The 20,050-nt window shown below is 39.2% G+C and overlaps 2 protein-coding genes and 1 long non-coding RNA gene across 3 annotated transcripts; 1 reads left to right on the top strand and 2 right to left on the bottom strand.

Moving 5' to 3' along the window:
* Window positions 1–860: 860 nt before the first annotated feature.
* Window positions 861–2,937, bottom strand: LOC149109622 (uncharacterized). Its single transcript, XR_016208859.1, has 2 exons — window positions 2,667–2,937; window positions 861–2,102 (listed from the first exon to the last, which is right to left on the bottom strand). It is a non-coding gene; the product is annotated as an uncharacterized LOC149109622 (long non-coding RNA).
* Window positions 2,938–3,649: 712 nt separating this feature from the next.
* On the top strand, window positions 3,650–14,351 carry LOC110067668 (uncharacterized). The gene is made up of 3 exons (XM_089293911.1): window positions 3,650–3,720; window positions 3,822–4,075; window positions 5,789–14,351. The coding sequence occupies exons 1-3, from the start codon at window positions 3,683–3,685 to the stop codon at window positions 8,395–8,397; spliced, it is 2,901 nt and encodes a 966-aa protein (XP_089150037.1). The 5' UTR covers window positions 3,650–3,682; the 3' UTR covers window positions 8,398–14,351.
* Window positions 11,151–12,002, bottom strand: LOC110067538 (uncharacterized). The gene has a single exon (XM_089293912.1). The coding sequence runs from the start codon at window positions 12,000–12,002 to the stop codon at window positions 11,415–11,417; it is 588 nt and encodes a 195-aa protein (XP_089150038.1). The 3' UTR covers window positions 11,151–11,414.
* Window positions 14,352–20,050: the final 5,699 nt, after the last annotated feature.

Raw genomic sequence — 20,050 nt, 5'->3', positions numbered from 1 at the left:
ACCCTCTCCCCCCCCCCCCGCCCCCCCACCAGGGAACTGTTTGGGGACCTTAATAAAATGTTGGTGAGTAACCTGTGACAGACTAGCATTGTGTCAAGTGGTTATTCTCCAGTGTTGTGGGCCAATTTAGCCAAGTGCAGACTGTTTGTCAAATAATTTCAAATGTCTAATGGATGCTAAAACTGACATTTATTTGCCTTGCTATGTCAGCCACATTTCTCCCAGACTCTAGTGAGTATAGTTTTGTTTATAATTTACAAAAACAGCTTGATTTATCAACTACCATGAAAAGTCCTCACTGATTCCCACTCTTATTTATGAGAGCAAATGTGTTGCTGTGATGTATATGTTGTAAGTCAAAATGAAATTCAGGTTGAAATTAAATTCCTTTGTCTCTTAGCCCTAAGTATTCATGGATCATGAATAATTAGGGTTAGAAGACAAAGGAAATTGAGAATCAAACTAGGTTAACCACGAAGGCGCGCTATAAAAGGGCATAAGCTCCTCCTCCTAATTTTGAATTCACCCAAAAAATGCTCGCTTCACGCTCTGACGGTATTCTACAATACCCACTGGGATCGGACTTGACATTACAAATACAGTTGAACCCCGCTATTTCGAACTCGCAACGGAAACGAAAAATTGTTCGAAATAGTGGGAGTTTGAAATAGCCGATAGCAAATAACGAAGAGCAGATCCAAGGAAAATGGTTTTGAGTTCGAAATAACGGTGAATTCGGTACCGAGTTCGAATTAGCCGGGTCCAACTGTAGAACAATTATTCTCATAGACATTGCGAACAGTGGGACAATATCAGTTTATAATCCTCTTGTAAACATGATTCCTTGAAATAGAGACAAGTAGAGACAGCAAAGACACTTTAATTCACTCACAGCTTACATTTCCTGTATTCAAATCGCCCGCCATTTTGAATTTGACCAGTGCATGTCAACAGTGGATGACAAATGAGGCTTGGTCTTCCCAGGGAAGACTTCTTTATACATACATACATATGTTTTATTTATTAGCATTCCAGAGAGATACCATACAATAGTAAAAAGTTCTTTGGCCAGTTGTGGTTTTAAATAACGGAATATTTAACAGCTGTGAGTTTCTAGTTTTGCATGTTGATATTGATGAACGCTTAATAAACTGATCAGATAGATACCCCGGAGCAAGGCCACTCATGCATTTAAATGCCATGATTGAATCGCGATAATACATATGTTGTTTCACGGGGAGCCAGTTGAGTTGTCTGAGAATGGGAGTCACATGATCGTATTTCTTTGACCCACTAACGATTCTACTGGCAAAATTCTGAACAGCTTGGAGTTTGGCAATGTTAGATTGTGAAGTATTGCTCCAGACTGAAGAGCAATAAAAAAGTTCACTGAAAACTAATGCGTTGATAATAATAATTATAGTGCTTCTTCGTGTTTAAAATCATTTTTACCTGAATTTCATTTCGACCTACAACATATACACAGACCATGTTAGTTAACTGCTCTTCATTATTGCTACCTTGCTGATAGCAGAACTGGTTATAATCAAATTGAAAGCAACATGCCAAGGTGTGTTGGGAGAATATCGTCAGCCAAAGAATTTACTCTTACCCACAGAAGCTTGATCAGCCAGGATATGAAGAGTTTTAAAGATGAACTGTCTAGATAATGCAGTAGTGACATAGTTTGACATAAAGCAACAACAGTTCTTTGACATTATTGAATAAGTATATAAATAAAAGATGTAAACAGACATTGCATCATTTCCTAATGCATCTTCACTTACAATTTGACATCAATGGCCAGTAGCCAGGAGCAACCACCAATGCTGGGCAGACTAAAAAAATACTTCTACAAAAACACTTGCACATAATGAATAAAACTCATTTGAACTTCATTGAAGTTTTGCACCAACATCCCAATCCTTCCAAAAAATTATATATGATAAGCTAGCTGTGTGCCTACAGATACAGCTTTAGAATAAAAGATTTCAATATGACTTACGGTGTACAATCATGGAAATGGTATAAAACAACCAAACTTGACAACACGGCAGAAAACCATTATTGCCTCGTGAGCTTCCACTGGGGTAGAACTGGTCCTAAGTAATTTACAGACCAAAAATAGCAGTTCCTTATATCTCGTCACTACAGTCAAATAAACGGATTAAAAAGGCAAGGAAATTATTTGGAAGGCCATAGGGTACTTAAAGAACTACCGCTTACTGTGATATCAAAATCAGTACTGCAGTACAAACAAATTACACCTTCGATGCGGTAAAACTGAACCAGTTTTGACGTTCAATTGATAACTTACGGGAACGTATTGTCTTAAATCGGGTTTACCTAGTTCTAGAAGAACGCGGAATCTTATCTCTCGTGAGCAAGAAATAAAATTTTCAAAGAAAGTTGAAAAATGTGAAATGTGTTAAGTGCTCAATCTGACATGTGTGACCTCAATAGCTAGCACAGCCGGTAAACAGTAAAAAAGGAAATTTTCGTTCAGTGGAAACGGCAAAAATCTGTTGGTGCATTATGTTCGCCGTGTAGGAAAACATCTAAGCTTTTGATTTATTGTACTTTTAGGCCAAGCACCAATATCTGAAAGCCGTGAGCGACCAAAAGTTTCGACTTACTACACAAAGAAAAAAATAAGAGAATTTTACCTTGTTCGAGAAATGCCATAAGTTACCTTGACAAGCTCTAAATGTACGAACTTCAATACCAAAATCTGGCTTGGCTACTCTCAAACTTTCTAAACATAACATTTTGGCATAGAAAAGGTGAGCGAAAGTCGGGAAAACGATGAACAGATCTGCCGCAAAAAACCGCTCCCATCACAACAATCTTTCCGCCATGTTGGAAATCTGACAAAAAATGCATTGCGGTCTTAGTGCGCAAACCACGCCCTGGGGTTAGCTATAAATGAGTTTCCGCATTGGATATACCACATTGTCTACCCTTCTCAATAGATGTTATCTCAGTAGATGTTATCTCAAAATGGCAGACAGCTGGTTTCCGGTTAACAATAAATAACACTGGTGAATTCGCAGAATTCGTTTACTACTCTTTACTTGCCGCAGCAATGTAGAACTAATAGGGTCAAACGAAGCCGAAGAAATAAAGCTGCAGTAGTATTTGATCGCGTGGTTATATGTTACGAAACTGACACGATGGTCAGTTGCCACGAGGAATCCTCCCGTTGCTACCCTTGAGGTCACGTGACGACGCCATTTTGATCACGGAGGTTATCAGCAATGTCTCTGTCAGAGTGGGATTTTGCGAATGCTCGCTGTGAACGAAACAACATCTTCTGAAGCCTGTTTTTGACATAAAGCAAGGAAGTTAGACGTATTTTAAGTGTCCTAATAAATACGAGCTACCTTTCTGCCGTATAAAAACGGCGAGCTGAGAGCTCGCTATACGTTGGTGCATTTTTGCCCAGCAAGGGCTTACCTAGGCTTTCACAGTGGCACAAATATGCTCATGTTGCCATTGTCGTTGTTCTTGGACAATGGGAACAATTTTTTACTTAGGGTACTCTACTGTAAAGATAAAGCCCACAAACATATGGAGGAAAATGTCCCCAATTCCTCCCTCTAAGGTTCAATTTTGTCCATTTTTCGGACTGTTTTACCCAGAATGCCCCAATACTCAAAGTCAAACATGAAGTTCAGTGTTAATGGCGTCGTTTTCACCGAGTTCCCCAGAGGAATCTTGGTAAGTGAAGGTTCTGTAAACCCGGTTTTCTGTCGACGTATATTTCGAGCGCCATCTTGAATTCCTTTGACTGATCAGCAAGTGTTGTTGGTAATCTGTAGCCCTGAAAGAGAGATTACAAAGTGTAGAAGGAGCCGAAAATGTAGCAAAGAAGAAGGCCATAGCGGAAAATGTGACTCAAAATTGCAAATAAACCCGTTTTGGAAAACATCACCGGTGTACAACATACACAAGCAGAGGCAGAGCCTTCAAGAGGGCTTTGATCGGCTACAGGTCAAGGAAGATGACCTGTGCAAGAAAGAGGAAGATGTACTTGCTTTACAAAGCAACACGGAAGAGCTTATGAAAAGATCAGGTATGCGGTGTGTTCTTGTCACTTCAATTTATCTTTCCTATCGGCCGTCGATAAAACCTCGAACATGGAACATTCCGGAACATCCCGGAACATTGAATAATTATGATAATTATGAGAAAAATATGTAAAATTAAATTTTCAAAAATTAAATCAATCAAAAATAAATTGGTATCAGCTTGAAAAATAAAAAAAACCAAAACAAAACAAAAAAGAAAGAACAATGAAAATGACTACAATGAGTGAAAGCTCCCAACTTAGAAGACTGATCCATTCCTTCCAGTCATTCGCCATCAGTTTAATCACAAGACTGTCCCTTATTCCCAGACTTGGTTGTTCATAGAAAACCATGGTAATGGCATTTGAACTCTTTAATCAGACTGAAAAATACGGGTACCCGAGTGTGATTTCTTTATTCAATTCATTACGTCAATACAAAGATAAGCATCAACACAATTTCTGATGAAGTAATAGTTTCTCCATGAAATAGAAATAGAAACTCTTCAGCATTGAGTTTCGTGTGTAAACTAGTTCGGATTACTCGAGCTTGGATGACAGTGTAAACAACTACAAGCACAAAATTTAAAAACTTTTGGTGACGTGCAGTCTTGCAGGGTCGCTGGTCAAAACTTTATTGTCTCAAGAAATATTTGTTAGAAGCATTGGTGATCTTAAATTGAATTCTAAGTGTTGCCAAAAATTCAAATGCCTTTCCTGGAAAATGTTTTCTTGCGTACAAGTTAAAACTTATTTAATTAAAAACACTTTTACCGCAAGCTATAATCTATTCACTGCTAGTTCAACTTCGCGTGCAGATTGTTATCTGACATTCAATTAAACTTAGTTTTCTATTGAACCATTCACACGCCACCAAAGTAGACCAGACATGCGTAGTAGGCGCGTGGATGCACTACTCTAATCTTTGATTACTCGGGTTTCCGGAAAGGCCGAGTCTGCACTTGGTGGGTCATAGTGCCAGGCATTCCCAGCGAAGAGCGCAAAACTGGGAATGATAGTTGCAACATGAAGACGGAACAGTGACAAAACTATAGCTACTGACTTAACAAGCAACTGTATGAAGCTCAGAAGAAATCAGGGAGCAACAAAGGAAACGCAGTGAATTACCTGGCATTCATCGTCCGAATCGTCCATGTTTGTGTTGAAAAACAGAGTGCTGTAAAACCAAGTGATGCAATTGGCAGGAAAGAAGAGGAGCCTGCTCTCTTTTTGAAGGAATACCCAATGCTCCCTACCCTACCAACTCCCCTACCCCTAAAGATATATTTTCATATTTCGAGCTGATTCCAGTTTATTTTTGCTTATTTTATTTTCGAAAATTTAAATTTACATATTTTTCTCATAATTATTATAATTATTCGATGTTGCTGAATGTTGCGGAATGTTCCGGGATGTTCCATGTTCCTGGTTTTATCGACGGCCTTTTCAATCAACTTATGATGAGGTTAAAAGAAGACAAAAAGAAGGCGTGAGCCTGATATTAGCCGAGTCTTCCTAAAGCATTCAGATTATGTGTGCTAAAGGCATTCGTGGTCGATTGTCGGGATTGATACTCTCGATCAAAACTCGATCGATACTCCATTGACACTCCATCGACACCTCGGTTGACATGCTATCGACATTCCATCCACATCTCGGTCGACTATCAAAAGAAATTCTTATTTGCTCAGATCCTGTCAACTAAATGTCTATTTTCAGAAACTGCACTGCAAGAGTCAAGGCATGTCAGAGAAGCTTTAGATAAGGAGATTGCAGAACAGGAGGAAAGACTAAAAGAGCTGACAGAAGCATATGAGAAGCTCAGAAAGTTACTAGAACAGAAGGACTATTCTCGTAGAAGAAGGACCAATACAAGCACTACTTATGAGATGATTAATGATTATAAGTCCAGCACCAGGTATAGAAGAAGGGAAGAAACAAAGAGAATTCTAGAATTTATTCATGGGGGATCTGAGCCATCTTTGTATGGTGCATGGGATTTTTTAGCTTCTAATGCCAGCGAGGAAATTATGACTAAGTTAATGAGCAGTTACAAGAGGGGAAGATTTATAAAGGGAATTTTTGGAAAGGCTATTAGTGAATACCAGAAGTCAGAGGAGGCATTGAAACAATCAATAGCATTAAAATATCAGTGTTTTTTGTCTCGGAGAAAATATAATCTTGTGTGTAAGACACAAAGTTCATTTTTTAATGCAGAGAAAGAAGTCTGGTTGCCACGTAACATCAAGTTTCTTGGAGTTGACCTTAGGTTACCCAAGCTCATTTCATCAGATGAAAGTGTCAACAGGTTTGTAAAAAGTTTAGACATTGGTCACGTAACCCAGATCCCAGGGATATCAGGTGTTTCTCGTACAGTGACTGGATTGGTTTTCATGATAATTGATTTGCACCTTCGGGTGCCTCACCTTGCACGCAAATTAGTATGGTTCAATGAAAATGAAAACCATTTTATTTGTCAGTTTTCGGATGATGGTGCACCAGAGACAAGCGAATTGACAATGTCCATTGGAAGCATCGTTTGCTGGAATTTTGGAGATCAAGTGAGGAGCAGGGACTTCCAATATTTACTTCACTGTGTCAGTGTTAAACAAAATGACTACATTATGAGTGAGTTGTGGAAACAGCATACTGAAGAAATGAAAATGTTGGAAGGTAATGTTTTAACTGTTTGTGGTAAAGCATGCACTGTTGAATTTCAGCCAGGTGCTGACATGTCATGGCAGAGTTGGGCTGCTAATGAACTTAATCAGGCAGCCACATATCCCTCCCCATATGCAAATGTACATAAGGGCAACATGGCCACTATGGGGGGAACCATTGGGTCAAAGGAAGGTGACACGTGGAGGCCATATAACATGGAATTACGAACATCTCACATTGAAAAGGTAAACCAGTTTTTGGTTTCTCTTCCCCAGGAAATGTCAAATAAAAACAGACATGCCAAGAAGTTACAGTTCATGGCTGAGAATGGTATCCGGCAGCTAGGCCCCCCTAGGATTGGCCATTTTGCTGATAGACTTAGGCCAGAACCAGTGCACTGTGAGATCAATGCATGGCAGCATTACATTGATCTTCTTTACTTAGAGGCTGTAAACCGCAAAAAGTTTGACACTTTTGTTTCTGTTTTGGGAGCACCTTTAGGTGAGGGAGATACAGAAACAATTAAAGAAAGACATCATCAAAAGACCAGTGTGAAGAGTTCTGGCATTGACAGTGCTGGGGAACGAGCTAGACACCAACATATTTTACAACAATTTGAAGAAAGCTTTAAACAACACTTAGAACAGGCATGTATTCAACAACTGAGGCAAGACCCAGGTAAGCAGGGATGTGGGCTGGAGTATTTGGCTGCAAGAGTCAGAGAACATTTCACTGATGAATCCAACAGATATAACAAGTTACCCGTGAGACTTATAGGAAATGAGGCCATAGCCTTGGCCAGGTATTCCTATCGTCTTGTTGATACTTTAATGTGTGATGATGAAAGTGAGGCCCAAAAAATTAAAAGATTAGCTCTTGGCAAAATAGGTGAGTATTTGAGGGATGCTGGTGGTCTTTTCAATAGAATTGACACCAATTCAGCTCAAGTTGCAGAGTTAAAAGAAGTGTGTGAAATGTATTTTAATTTGATTGCACTTTTCTTTCCAAGCAGCATCAATGTTACAACGTGGACAGTAGGATATGCTATTCCTTATCATGCAAATTTGCTGTTTAACCAGTATAAGGTTGGTTATGGCATAGTCTCTCTGCAGGCCAAGGAAGCCAAACATTCTGGTGTTAAAGAAGACTTGACCTTAACAAACAGGTCAAATGTAAGTAGTGGCGTTGGTAAGTGGTGGCAGGTCATGCGAAGTAACTATGTGCGTTCCTTTTATCTACCAGAACATCAGCCCGTGCCCTCTTTTTACACTTCACACTATCAGTCACGCTCTCCTCCACACTGCAATCAGTCAAATGTTTGCAAATGTGGCAGAGATAAAGATGAGGCTGAGCTTACTTGTGAAATATGCTTGTTTAGCATTGAGGTTGTAACCTGTGCAAGCAACAGGGGACTGACAGATTCAATATTGTTAGCATTAAAACCAGTTGTTTGTAAAAACTGTAATGCTCGCTTTGCTGATAACGTGATATTATCATCTCACTTGAAAGCCTGTTGCATTACTGAGGTGAGAAACTCTGCCATCAGGCCAGCTACAATGTCAGTGACTCAACTGAAGGAGGCTTTGCGTAGCAGAGGACTGACTACTAAAGGAAACAAGGAGGTACTTGTAAGGCGCCTTGAAGGTGAGTTTGCGGGAGAAAATTAGTGTCCTGAGGGGAGGAATGCCATATAAAGAGGTACCAAGATCCTGTTTTGTGGGCGTGGCTTGAAATTTTTTTCACCTCTCAGAGGTACCAATTCTAAAACAACACATTATCTTTTGTCATACTTTTTTCAGCTCAACACGCAAACAGGTACCGCAAAAGCTCCCGCTGTAGATCATTAGAGGTTGAACACCCTAAGAGGTACCACAATCGATTTTTTAACCCTAAAAGGTTTGACAAGCACCCCTGGCCTTTTTATATGAGAAGTTCCCATCCCTTTCTCCCCACCCCCTTCCCCCCCCCCTCCCACCCATCCGATTAGTACATTTCTTTTCACTAAATAGTCGATGCTTTAAGAAGCAACAAACACTAAAGAGGTAAATTGCACGTACGGCAGTGATACCGGTATGGGCCACATAATGTTGGTGTACAAGTATTATCATGCAAGAGAAACACGTATATGACCTACAGTTTGCTGCTATTTGTCTATGTCACTGGCAGTGCAAGAATTTATTATTTTGTGGTTACTTTGAAACATAGCTTTTTGTATGAGCACCCATTACATCCCAAAAATGATTATCATAGTTTTTTCTCTCTTTTTCACTTTCTCAGTGACATTCATCTTAGAAGTAGAGCTGGAGTCAGTTATAGTTAATTTTTTTCCAAATTTCTTGAGCTAGAAATTATAATAATAATTTGCACAAGATAGAGAAATATTTTGATAATAACATTGAGAATGCATTATAAAGTATATTCATTTTTTACCTTCAAAAATTAAAAAATTAATTACATTATCAAGAGTTATTAAGTAGGCTACAAGTTGTGATAATCATAGCATGTACATGTAACCCAACACAGACTGCTTTCTTATAGAGCAGAGGTCAGTTTAAGTTATCATCTGTTAAATTAGCATCAAAATTTCAAGAAACAGTAAACTGAGTTCTGTGACTTTTACATTGAGCTCTAGTTAAGAAATAGAAAACATGTACTGTGTTTCTATCGAGCTATAGAAACACGAGTGGAAGTTTGGGAGAACGAGAAATGCTGTGGGAACACGAGCCGCAGGCGAATGTTTCCACAGCTTTTTCGAGTTCTCCCAAACTTTCACGAGTGTTTCTATAACTCGATAGAAACACGGAGAACATGTTTTCTATTTCTTTTAGAAAATACCGCGACGAAAAAAAAAAAAGGACCAGCTTGTTTACTTTGACCATCAAAATGTAAATTCTCTTTGCTCGCGCCATCATTACGTCAACAGCTCGTGCTAGTTCTGTGTTCCATCGAGTTGTAGCAACACGGTTTTTAACCAATCAGCGCGCGTATTTTCTTAAGGCTGTTTTCTAAATTTGTATATTACATACATCAGTGTTTAAGAGGAAATGCGATCCTAGGAAATTGATCAAATTCATTTCATTTGGACATAAACCTTGTGTCAGAATAATTGAAGTATAATTTAAGTGTTTAATATGGACTTCAAAATTTGTTTTCGACATCTGGTGTTGTGAGAAATGATATCTTTTGAGAAGATTTTTACACTCGCTTTTAGTGTTACGTGCATAGGCGACATCTTTCGACATGCCATCTTTCGACCTGCTATGTAACCGGGCCTAGTTAAAAATGTAAGCACAACGGACTTCTCTACGGTCGAACTCGAAATGAATAATGAAAGATTGATTTATTTGACATCAAATTAAGGTTAGGAGTATCAGGAAGTCATTCTGGCAGAAATAAGTCGACTGTTTTGAATGTTCACACGTTGCGAATATTAAAAGCGACAGCGGCCCAATTCTACCGGAAGTCACTATTGAGAACCAATCGACTACACTAAATCGCTTGAATCATCCCGTAAATAGGGAAGCATGCAAAGTCCAAAATCTTCTGCAGCCATTTGAGGTAGCTAATTATCATTTACTTATCATTTCCTTCGCTAATAACCGGAAAAACTACCAGTTCCACAGTTTAACGGTCCTTTATAGCATATCGAAAGATGGCTTGTCGAAAGATGGTCGAAAGATGTCGCCTATGCACGTAACACTGAAAGCGGATGTAAAACAGTCGTAAAATTTTAATGTAATGTAAATGATCTCGGTTCAAAGTTTTTGTCCACTTGGTACTCGAACTTCTGGTGGATTCCCTCTTAATTGTTTCTGTCATTTACCGTATTTCTACATATAAATACATGAAGATCATAAGAATTTGTAAATTATTGTTTTGAGAATTAATTATGGTAATTTGCTTATATAAAGATGAAAAACTCATGAACGTTTTAGTGATCTCTAAATTAAAGATAAAAAATTACTTACTGTCACATTTAAAGGCTGGAACATAACAGTTTTATAAACTGTGATCTATAATCTATTTCCACGGAGTTCAAAATTGTCCTGTATAATCTTGCACTTATTTCAATGGATATTACAATTCATGTATACATGTATATCTTTACGCTAAGGAACAAGAGTATTTATATTGACTTGCCACATTTCTATGGACGTGATAATTGTCTTACACAGTATTTTCTACTCATAATAATCATTATAAACGTGTGTATTCATTTCAATCGAAATAAAAATAGCAGGTTAATTGTTGCCAGTCTTTTGAAGTTGTTGTTTCATTAGTGGCAAGAGGTCATTTACACACAGAGAGATGGCATGTCGAGAGATGGCATGTCGAAAGATAGTCGCTGTGCACGTAACACCGAAAGCGGGTGTAAGTCGTACGGGTTTTCGCGGGTATTAAGACTAAAAGTCTACTACCATTTTGAGAAATTGAATAGTCAATATTTTATTATTTCCATTGTGATGTAGGCTGAAAGTTTGATCCTTATCAAGCAATTATTGTTTGTCACTCTATGTGCAGGGGGTTGTGGTTAACCTTTTATATACTTCCAATTCTTGCACAGCCATGCAAAACAGACCAAAATAACCTCAGTTATTTCATATCCTACACTAGGGCACAAGTGTATTCTGAGTATAATTCCGCAGCAATAAAACAGTGTCTTGCTGATCGATTCACTGCGAGTTTAAACTTCATTCATCATCTTTTGCAAAGTTGCATCTTTGGCGAAATCATTTCGGTCATATCTTTGCACGTAAAACGTGGTTTTGACCTGCTGTTGTTTTACACAAAAGTCCATCTGAATCGGAGTAGCTTGCGTGACAACCACAAGCGATTTCCCATTATAATGCTGAATAACTCTTCCGTTCTCTGGGATCTTTTCAAAGTGTCGCTTCGCGAGGAAATTTTCTCCGGAAAATCTAGCCGGGGCCCATACCATGGCCGCGGTTTGAGGTCTGGAGATCTTAAGGGTTATTCTTTCTCCATACTTGCTTGTTTCGGCATTTCCACCATGTCCTTGAACAATCGCCCAAAGTTGTTTAAATATTTGAAAGGGCATAAACAATACAACCGGAGTCATAAGCCCAGTCATTCTTGATCTCCCAAGGTTGGCAGACATCTCACTGCCGATTTTTCTGATGAAGCCATCTAACATTGGACCCACCAGCTCGAGCTTGTTGCCTGTGAGTTCCTCCAAAACCGGATCAAGACTCCTCATGCTATAGTTCGGTTTGTCTTCGGCAAAGCGAACCAGTTTCATCCGGTCCAGCATGACTGCGGCGCGTCAAAGTCGACAGATGTAAACAAAAACTTTCTAATTCAGGGCTTTCTCTTGTTCAGGGTCACTCGTCAGTTTTCATTTGGTTGCCACTTCGACCTGATTCATTGTTGTGAATTCAAGCTTCTGTTTATCTACTGTTCATGCTAAAAGGAAAATGTAAAGTAAGATTTTAATGCATGTAGAATTTCATATTAATCTTATGATTATTGCTGTATTTTAAGCTTGTTGGATTATTAAAATTATTATTATTAATTTAAAAAAATTATTACTACTACCATTACCGTTATCGTTGTCGTTATCGTTATTGTTATTAATATTAATGTTCCAATCTGGTCGAGTTGGAATTTGGAGTGTTAGATTTTTTGTTGGGAGGAAAACCAGAGAACCCGGAGAAAAACCCTCGGAAAAAAAAATTGCAATATAATAATCTAGATCAGCTTGATGTCATGAAGCGTAGCCGTCCAATATTATAAATGCATAATTATTGTTTGAAATAACATTCATCGAAGTGAGTATAAACCACAAGAGGTTGTCTGCGGGCGGATACAAATGGTTTGCTTCGCTGGGAAAATATTGAGTCGCCTATTAGGCAACCGAATACTGATCTACCCGCGGTAGAAACAGACGTTTGCTTGCAATTCAGCCGGCATATAAGCGAATCGTTTGTCTGTGTGCTAACATGCATATCGCTTAAATTATTAGTCCAAATAGAACAACGTGCCACATTGGGCAGATAATTCAGGGACAAGGTCTCTCTGTCAGGGATGGATCTACTTTGAAGGCATCCAGAAAGAGTCGATCCCTTTTGGCAAGAATCTGATCTACATTGGAAGGGGTCTATTGTTTAATTGTAAATTCTGGGCACGTAACAACGCTGAGAAACTCATGAAAAACATAATCTATCCCCGAAATGTTACTAAATTGTTTGTGACCTTGATGAATGCTTCCAGACACACTTACCTCTGACGTCGAAGATGCAACGCGAGCACATGCTCTCACGGAGAAGGCGCGCAAGAAAGGACGCGCCTGTAGATGCATCCAAGTTAAGATGGCACCGCTGGATCGAGACTGTCCGCATACTGCAGGGCTGGGACCCCCAGGAACCACAGCCAACCCAGTGTGCTGCGAGCCGGAGGCGAGCAGCAATTATAACCGAGTGTCAACTTGTTTTGCATGATTTGCAAAGGGGACGCTAAATATCGCTGCTTCAATATATATAAGATCTTAAAGTCAATTGATCTCGAATTAACTTCACGGTTTTTAACTTTAAAAAAAATAGTTCCAAAGGCAAAAAATAGACTGCAAGTCTGATACCACGTGAAAAACGTTTCGAGACACCAACATGACAAGAACCGATAAAGTAGGATCGCAACAGTGGACAGCTGTTTCGCCCTTCTTGGGGCTCGTCAGCACTGTGTAGCGAAGACATGTAACGCCAGCCCAACAGCCAACGCACATAAATTGCAAAATGACCCGTTCACTATATCAAGTTCCGTACTTTGAACTCACTTGCGCCCCGAAACACGCGTTGCCACATCACGTGTTTCGGGGCGCAAGGAGACAAGGTGTCATGATTGGTGTCTCGAAAAGCAAAAAAAAAATAAATGTGGCTGGACAAGGCCAGCCTAAACATTTAAACCTTCAACGCATGGCCAGTACCGTGCGTACATGTCTGGGTGTCTGGGATACTCCAGCTCATTTGCATTAACGGACACGAGCCGATCAATAGTGTGGGATACTACCCAACAACATGAGTTTTAAAGTTAGGCTTTGGCATAATATTGCAGAACCCAACTGCAGTTTCCTTAAGGGAATGAGGCGTATAATTTCAGATGGTATCATGTCAAACATAATTGTGGTTTCTCCAATTTTTGCCCCAAGGTATATAAACATTTCACGGCTCCCGCAAGATGGCCGCTATCCCTGAAAATTTACATGTAAACACAAGGAGCACACAATCTTGTTGAGAAGGATGAAATTATATAAAGGAAAAAATAATTGATAGTTAACCATTGTCTCCTGGTATCATCTCTCTATACGCAAAAATGTCCTGCAAAACACTGTAGCGCTAAACTCGTACCTAAGCCTTTTGTCGCTGTGCGAAATATTTTCGGGTTTACACTGTTTACTGTATAATTTGACAAGATATGTAAACCAGAACAAATTTTCCATAGCGCGGAAAGACCTAGGTACGACTTAAGCGCCATAGTGTTTTGTAGGACATGTTCGCGTAGGAGATGATAACGGGAGACAAAGGTTCACTACCTTTTTTCTTTGGCCGTCGTAGCTTAACAAGAAATAACTCACAAACTGCAGTGACAAACATGACAATAAAACGCATTGTTGAAAAAAAAAAAAAAAAAAAAAAAGACTAGATATTTTTACTAGCTTGGCGCTTCGTATTTTTCGACATACATTTTGAAGAGTGACCGTTGAGAAAAGAAGTGAACTAAATTTAAATTTAGTTACTTCTATTTTAATAATATACAGTAATAATACTGGTGTGAAGACATGACGGATCATCGCAGTTATGCACACAACTTAAGCGGTTGTGAAACTTTGGCGGAATTAAACTCAGTTCAACGCCGTTCGTAAGCAAAATGTCAGTTAGTAGAAACCAGTTACATTAAACGAATTAAACTGCTCCTGTTTACGCCATGTAATAAACATCTTATTAACCGAGCTTGGTTGGTCTGTATGGAAGAAACTTGACCTCGGTCGCGTGTGCAGACCTCACTGCGTTCGGTGTGTACTCACGACCTCGGTCAAGATTCTCCCATACAGACCTCCTGCTCGGTTGATAAGAGCTAAGTAATACTGATGTGTTGTTTTGAAGTGTACATGCTTTAGAGTCTATATAGACAGTTCCACCAAGGTGACTAAAAGCACCTCTTAGTTTCAGCATAACAGCATGGAACTCACACCCTCTATGACAAGATCAAAGTGTTTGTACCACTCTACCTGTAAATCCCGAGACATGGGGAAAGAAGGGTCCAGGAAAATGTTCCACAAGAAAGCAATTAAATTTTGATTTTTTTTTTGGATTTGCAGATGGATTTAGTGCGCCTACTTTTTATGCCTCAGGTTTGCAATTAGTGAAATTACCACAAAATTATGGACACAATGACTAAGAAAAAGAAACAATTTTTCTTTTTTTTTTTTGTAACATAATTTTTTAGTACTTGATCAATTCATGTTGAAACCTATTTTTACGCAACTCCTGGCAAGCGACTCACTCGTCTTGCGTGTTTCATACGAACACAATCCACCGTAGGAAAAAAGATGGCGGCTGTACAATTTACCACAATACCTTGCGAACCTAACGCAGCCAATGTGGCACGAAGAAAGTCAAATTTTTACAATGTTTGTTCCTGTGCTGAGGAAATTGTGTAACCTAGGTTTGAAGATTTTATAACTTTTCTGCACGTTTTTATGAGCGTTGTTAAGGTTTTCTTGCGCTAAGAACTATGGGTAAATGTACCAGTCGCCATCGTTTTTCCTACGGAGGATTGTGTTTCCATCTGATTTCCTTGCGCAGTAATCGAAGCTGTAAAATCTTGAACGCCAAATGTTTCGGCTACCACATTTAAATACGAGGCTGACCACCTTAACAGAAAACAAGGAAACACAATCGGAATGTGATTGCTTTACAGACTGGACAAATGGCAAAAAGAATGTATGTTTCTCGTATCTGTTGCACCTTCTCGTGACTAGGGAGCAAACAAAATCAACAAGGACTGGGTACTGAAAATGATTGAGTCCTAATACTTAGGGCTCCGGGCTCCACTGCAAACTTTCAGAGGTCTGGGCAGTGAAATGATCCGGCTCTGGGCTCCAAATAAAATTTGCAGGTTCTAGGGCTCACGGTACATATAGCAACAATAACTTTAGTTTCTCCTGAGCATGAATTATTAATTAAATGAGAAACAAATGTGTAAAAGTGCTATTAGACAAATCCGAAGGAACGAGGGTTAAAAACCCTCGGTGGGAAAGATATGGAGTTTTTCTGTAAAAATACAATTGATTTACATGTATATTAAAGCACTAGCCTATGAAACATAACTATTATATTACAAAATTAGCAAGAGTCGTGACATACTGGCAAAGAAAGTTAAAAGTAGTTAAATGAGACAGGGGAATATTTTCAGTTGGATGTGGAAGCTTATTTAATGGAAGATTTCTTGAAACAGCCTGTGCAAGATTCAAATGCAATGCCAGGAGAATTCAATGTCATGATTGTTTCAACACTTGGAACCTGAACCAAAAGAGAAGGCCGTAGGACAATGTCAAAATCCTTTCTTCAACTAATCTTGGATTAAAAAAATCCACAGCACTCACAAAAACATTTCATATCATTCACACAAAATTAGTTGTTATTTTCATGAAACTTACCTGCCTTTGAATGAATTCATTTTAGACTATTAAGCTTAATTTGACACGAACGTAAACAAGTATGAAATATTAAAAAGCTTATGAACTTATAAAGTTTACATTTGTAAGGTAATTAAAGCTTATAAAAGATCACCCATTTGTTTTGACTAGGGTGATTTCGAAGATCGTACTGAATTTTATGAGATGTCGACAAATTGAAAAAAACGGCACGCAATGCATGCAGAAGCGATGACGTTCAATTAACATCATCTTGGCTATCCTCCACATTGCAAAAAAAAAAAAACAACAACAACAACAAAAAAAACCGAACAGATGAATAAGTTAAACAGAAGTAACCAAAATCGGTACAGAATGTATTAAGTAAGACGAATTAGCAGGAGTGTGATGGGGTGAAGAAATGGGCGTAAGAACAGGGAGTGGTGGGAGTAAGTGAAATCTTTTCTGTTGCTGTTGTTCTTTTTGGCTGTGATCTATGTAATAAGTGAAAATTCGAGTATGGCACCAAACTTATTTCAAATTCTCAGCCATTGAGACATGCATATTTGCTACATTGCAGACCCACTCACCATGATTTTGTAGTCACAACCATAAGTGCAAGTTATGCTGACCAGAACAAAAGATACACTTAACATTTTGTGGTAATGTCAATATCATTTCACATGGAGGTAAGTCTTCTTAGATTACAATGTTGATACCTCACAACCTTGTAACTGTATTTCTCCAGTTTTAGAGGATTAATTGGACGATTTTTATCAAAATTTCATGTTTGATTTGAACAGCTTAATGCGACATTACAGTACACTGTGCTAAATAGCCAAAAGAGGCTGCTTCAACTGTGATTGTCAATGTACAGTCTTGTGACATCACATGCACACATATCTTGATTGGGTCTTGATAATCGTTTACACTGACCATATGATTTCTCATGCAAAATATTACCAAATTAAGACAGCAATTGTTTTGATAATCCGTTTTGATCTTAAGACCAAGCTCAGTGTCTTGGTAATGGGCAGGATAACTGCAATAACCATGGATTGAAGATTGCTTTTGTTCAGTCAGTGTATGTTTTTAGGGTAAGCTATTTTTGACTTAGATGGTAGAAATCTGGAAATTATGATTCCTAGCACTGTGGTCATTATGTTCTGTCTTATGAAACCAATATATCTTGTTTGAATAGAGCCAGATTGTACTTGTTTACACTGACAAGGTTTGTGATGCTGAATATGTGAAGTAAGGCTAGTACGTTAAACCATTCCAGTGTCCTACAAACAGAATAAAAGAGGGTATGAATTCAGATTATAATAATTATGATCATAATTCACGTATGAATTCTTTTATAACACTGTTATCACCAAAATAATAATCCTATTGCAACATGTACATATACCTCAACTATCTCACCATCTGTAAATTGCAGACCACAAGACCAGTGCATCTTCTCCTGAGTGTGTTACAAAATTGTAAACTCCAATACCCAACACGTCAAAATATGCCACTACATTTTTTGAAGATACTGCATCCTTTACTCTATATTATTTATTAAAACTCAAACAGTATGGCCGTTCCATTTCCAGCAAATTACCATGGATATATTTAACTTAGCAACATAAACGCCCAGGAGTCATTTCCACATCATTGCCAATAGAGTCAAGTCAAGCATCACATGCTGAAAAATACCGTTAGCAAAGATTATGAGTGTGTCGACGCCGCCACTTTAACATACTTACCTTAAATGACTTCACACCTGACTATTGCTAAAATCAACATTTTTCATCAACAACCGAGGTTTTACTGACAGATACGTCATAGTGTCGAAGTCCATGCCAATGAAGAGGTCCCCTGTATAAACTACGATTAGTTCACGCGCTGCGTGACGGAGGTAACCCGAAAACACTGACCCCCGGTCCGCGGACTACCTATGGACCGGTCCACGGACTCCCCCTATGGACCCCTTCAACGGACCACCCCCCAAAATATAATAAAATTAATAAATAAATCTTTCAGTTACGGGTTGTCTAATAGATTACTCGTGACGGCGGAATTTCGAACGTAACATTGTGCAAATGGGCAGACCTGGATTCAGGCTCGGGTGCAGTTTATCTAATTACACATTGATATTTCCTTTGCTGTGGCCATAAAGTATACGAAAGATGCGTACGGGGAAGCCTACGGGAAGCCTCGAAATTTGTGTTCTTTGCCCTCTGCCGTTTTGTTCAGCCCACCCCCCCGTGGGTTCGTGAACTCGTTCCGGGCTTCACAGTTTACTCAGCGGAATAACAAATACAAACAAGAATAAACGGCCTAAAAATATATCTTACACAGCCAGATTGAGCCCCGAATGGAAGGGAAGCACTTCGCTTCTTAACATCGGCATCTCCTTACGCTGAAAACAGCCTTTAGGCATTTTTTTGGGGGGGGAGGGGCGGTGGGGGGTTAAAAACCTAGTTCTGTGACATTTGCACAGTGTAACACTCGAAAAATCACCGACGCGAGTCTGAATCTATTAGACAACCCGTAAGGGAAATCTTTATTTATTAATTCTGCACCAATTTAGGGTGGCCCGTAGAGGGGGTCCGTAGGGGTAGTCCATGGACCGGTCCGTAGGGTAGTCCGCGGACCCGGTCCGTTGAGGGGGTCCGCGGACCGGCGGTCAATGTTTTCGGGTTACCCGCGTGACGGCGCCAGTTTCCGTAGACTCAAAAAAATGTTTACATTATTTCGTGCTAAATATTTTCACATTTACTGGTAATGTTTAAGCGTAAGAGCTAATTTGTAAAAGTATATATTTATTACGTACATTATTCTAAGCCGGAGGTACAAATATAAGGAAACATTTGCAATGGCGTACTTGTTTATCGTAAACAAACTCTGTGCGACTAATTCGAATATTTTCCCAGATGAATAAAAATAGACAGTATTTCCTTGGCTCAGGCTAACTCTTATGGAGTTTGCATTCAGAGTACTTTTCCACCGATTCCAAGCAATATTCGAGCAAAAACAGACTGAGCGATCTGTCGCGACTGGAACTAATTAACAAATGCAATCAAACTTGCCTAGTTCCTAGGCCTCAACCGTTTCTCCGCGGTCAATCGTTTCGGGACTCGTGGTCCGGGGCGAAAAGTGTGGATTTCTGACTAAGCCGATTTGGTGCCGCGGAATGGAGCGACACAATTATTATTTCATCATGACAAGTGCTATTAGAACTGAACTTCGTGAAACACACAGATATTTCAACAGATTTCTAATGTCAAATTCGTAGAAAAAAGAAAAAGTTCTCCTGTACTTTATAGCTCAACACAGGGCCAAAAGCGCATTATTTAAACGACATACAGGCAAGAAATAGTCGACTCTCCAAGGCAGACGCCTGCATAAACGCCACTGACAACTAACAGGTTAAGTGAGAAAAGAAGGTTGATAACATACCAGGAGCCATAATCGGGGACGGAGACCGTAAGCGCGCGCCATTTCAAGTATTGGGGTTGTCCCCATGATATGGGACAATAATTCTATTTTTAGAACAAATTGCGCCATCACCTGTGGCACACGCGCGTACATGCTGCGAGGATTTTTGCGGATGTCGCGCGGGGGAAATGGCGTCCGAAATTCCCGAAATGTTTCATGTTTTTGCCCCACAACTCAACGCGTTT

This window comes from Orbicella faveolata, unplaced genomic scaffold (assembly GCF_042242905.1).
Source record: "Orbicella faveolata isolate gen_17 unplaced genomic scaffold, um_ofav_v1 contig_25, whole genome shotgun sequence".
NCBI lineage: Eukaryota > Metazoa > Cnidaria > Anthozoa > Scleractinia > Merulinidae > Orbicella > Orbicella faveolata.
The sequence above is the reverse complement of the archived record's forward strand: the minus strand, read 5'-3'. Positions and strand labels throughout refer to the sequence as shown.

Coding starts and splice junctions, on each gene's coding strand:
- LOC110067668 (XM_089293911.1), top strand. CDS start 3,683: ATGGCGTCGTTTTCACCGAGTTCCCCAGAGGAATCTTG. Junction 3,721..3,821: donor AGTTCCCCAGAGGAATCTTG/GTAAGTGAAGGT, acceptor GGTAATCTGTAG/CCCTGAAAGAGAGATTACAA. Junction 4,076..5,788: donor AGAGCTTATGAAAAGATCAG/GTATGCGGTGTG, acceptor GTCTATTTTCAG/AAACTGCACTGCAAGAGTCA.
- LOC110067538 (XM_089293912.1), bottom strand. CDS start 12,002: ATGCTGGACCGGATGAAACTGGTTCGCTTTGCCGAAGACAAACCGAAC.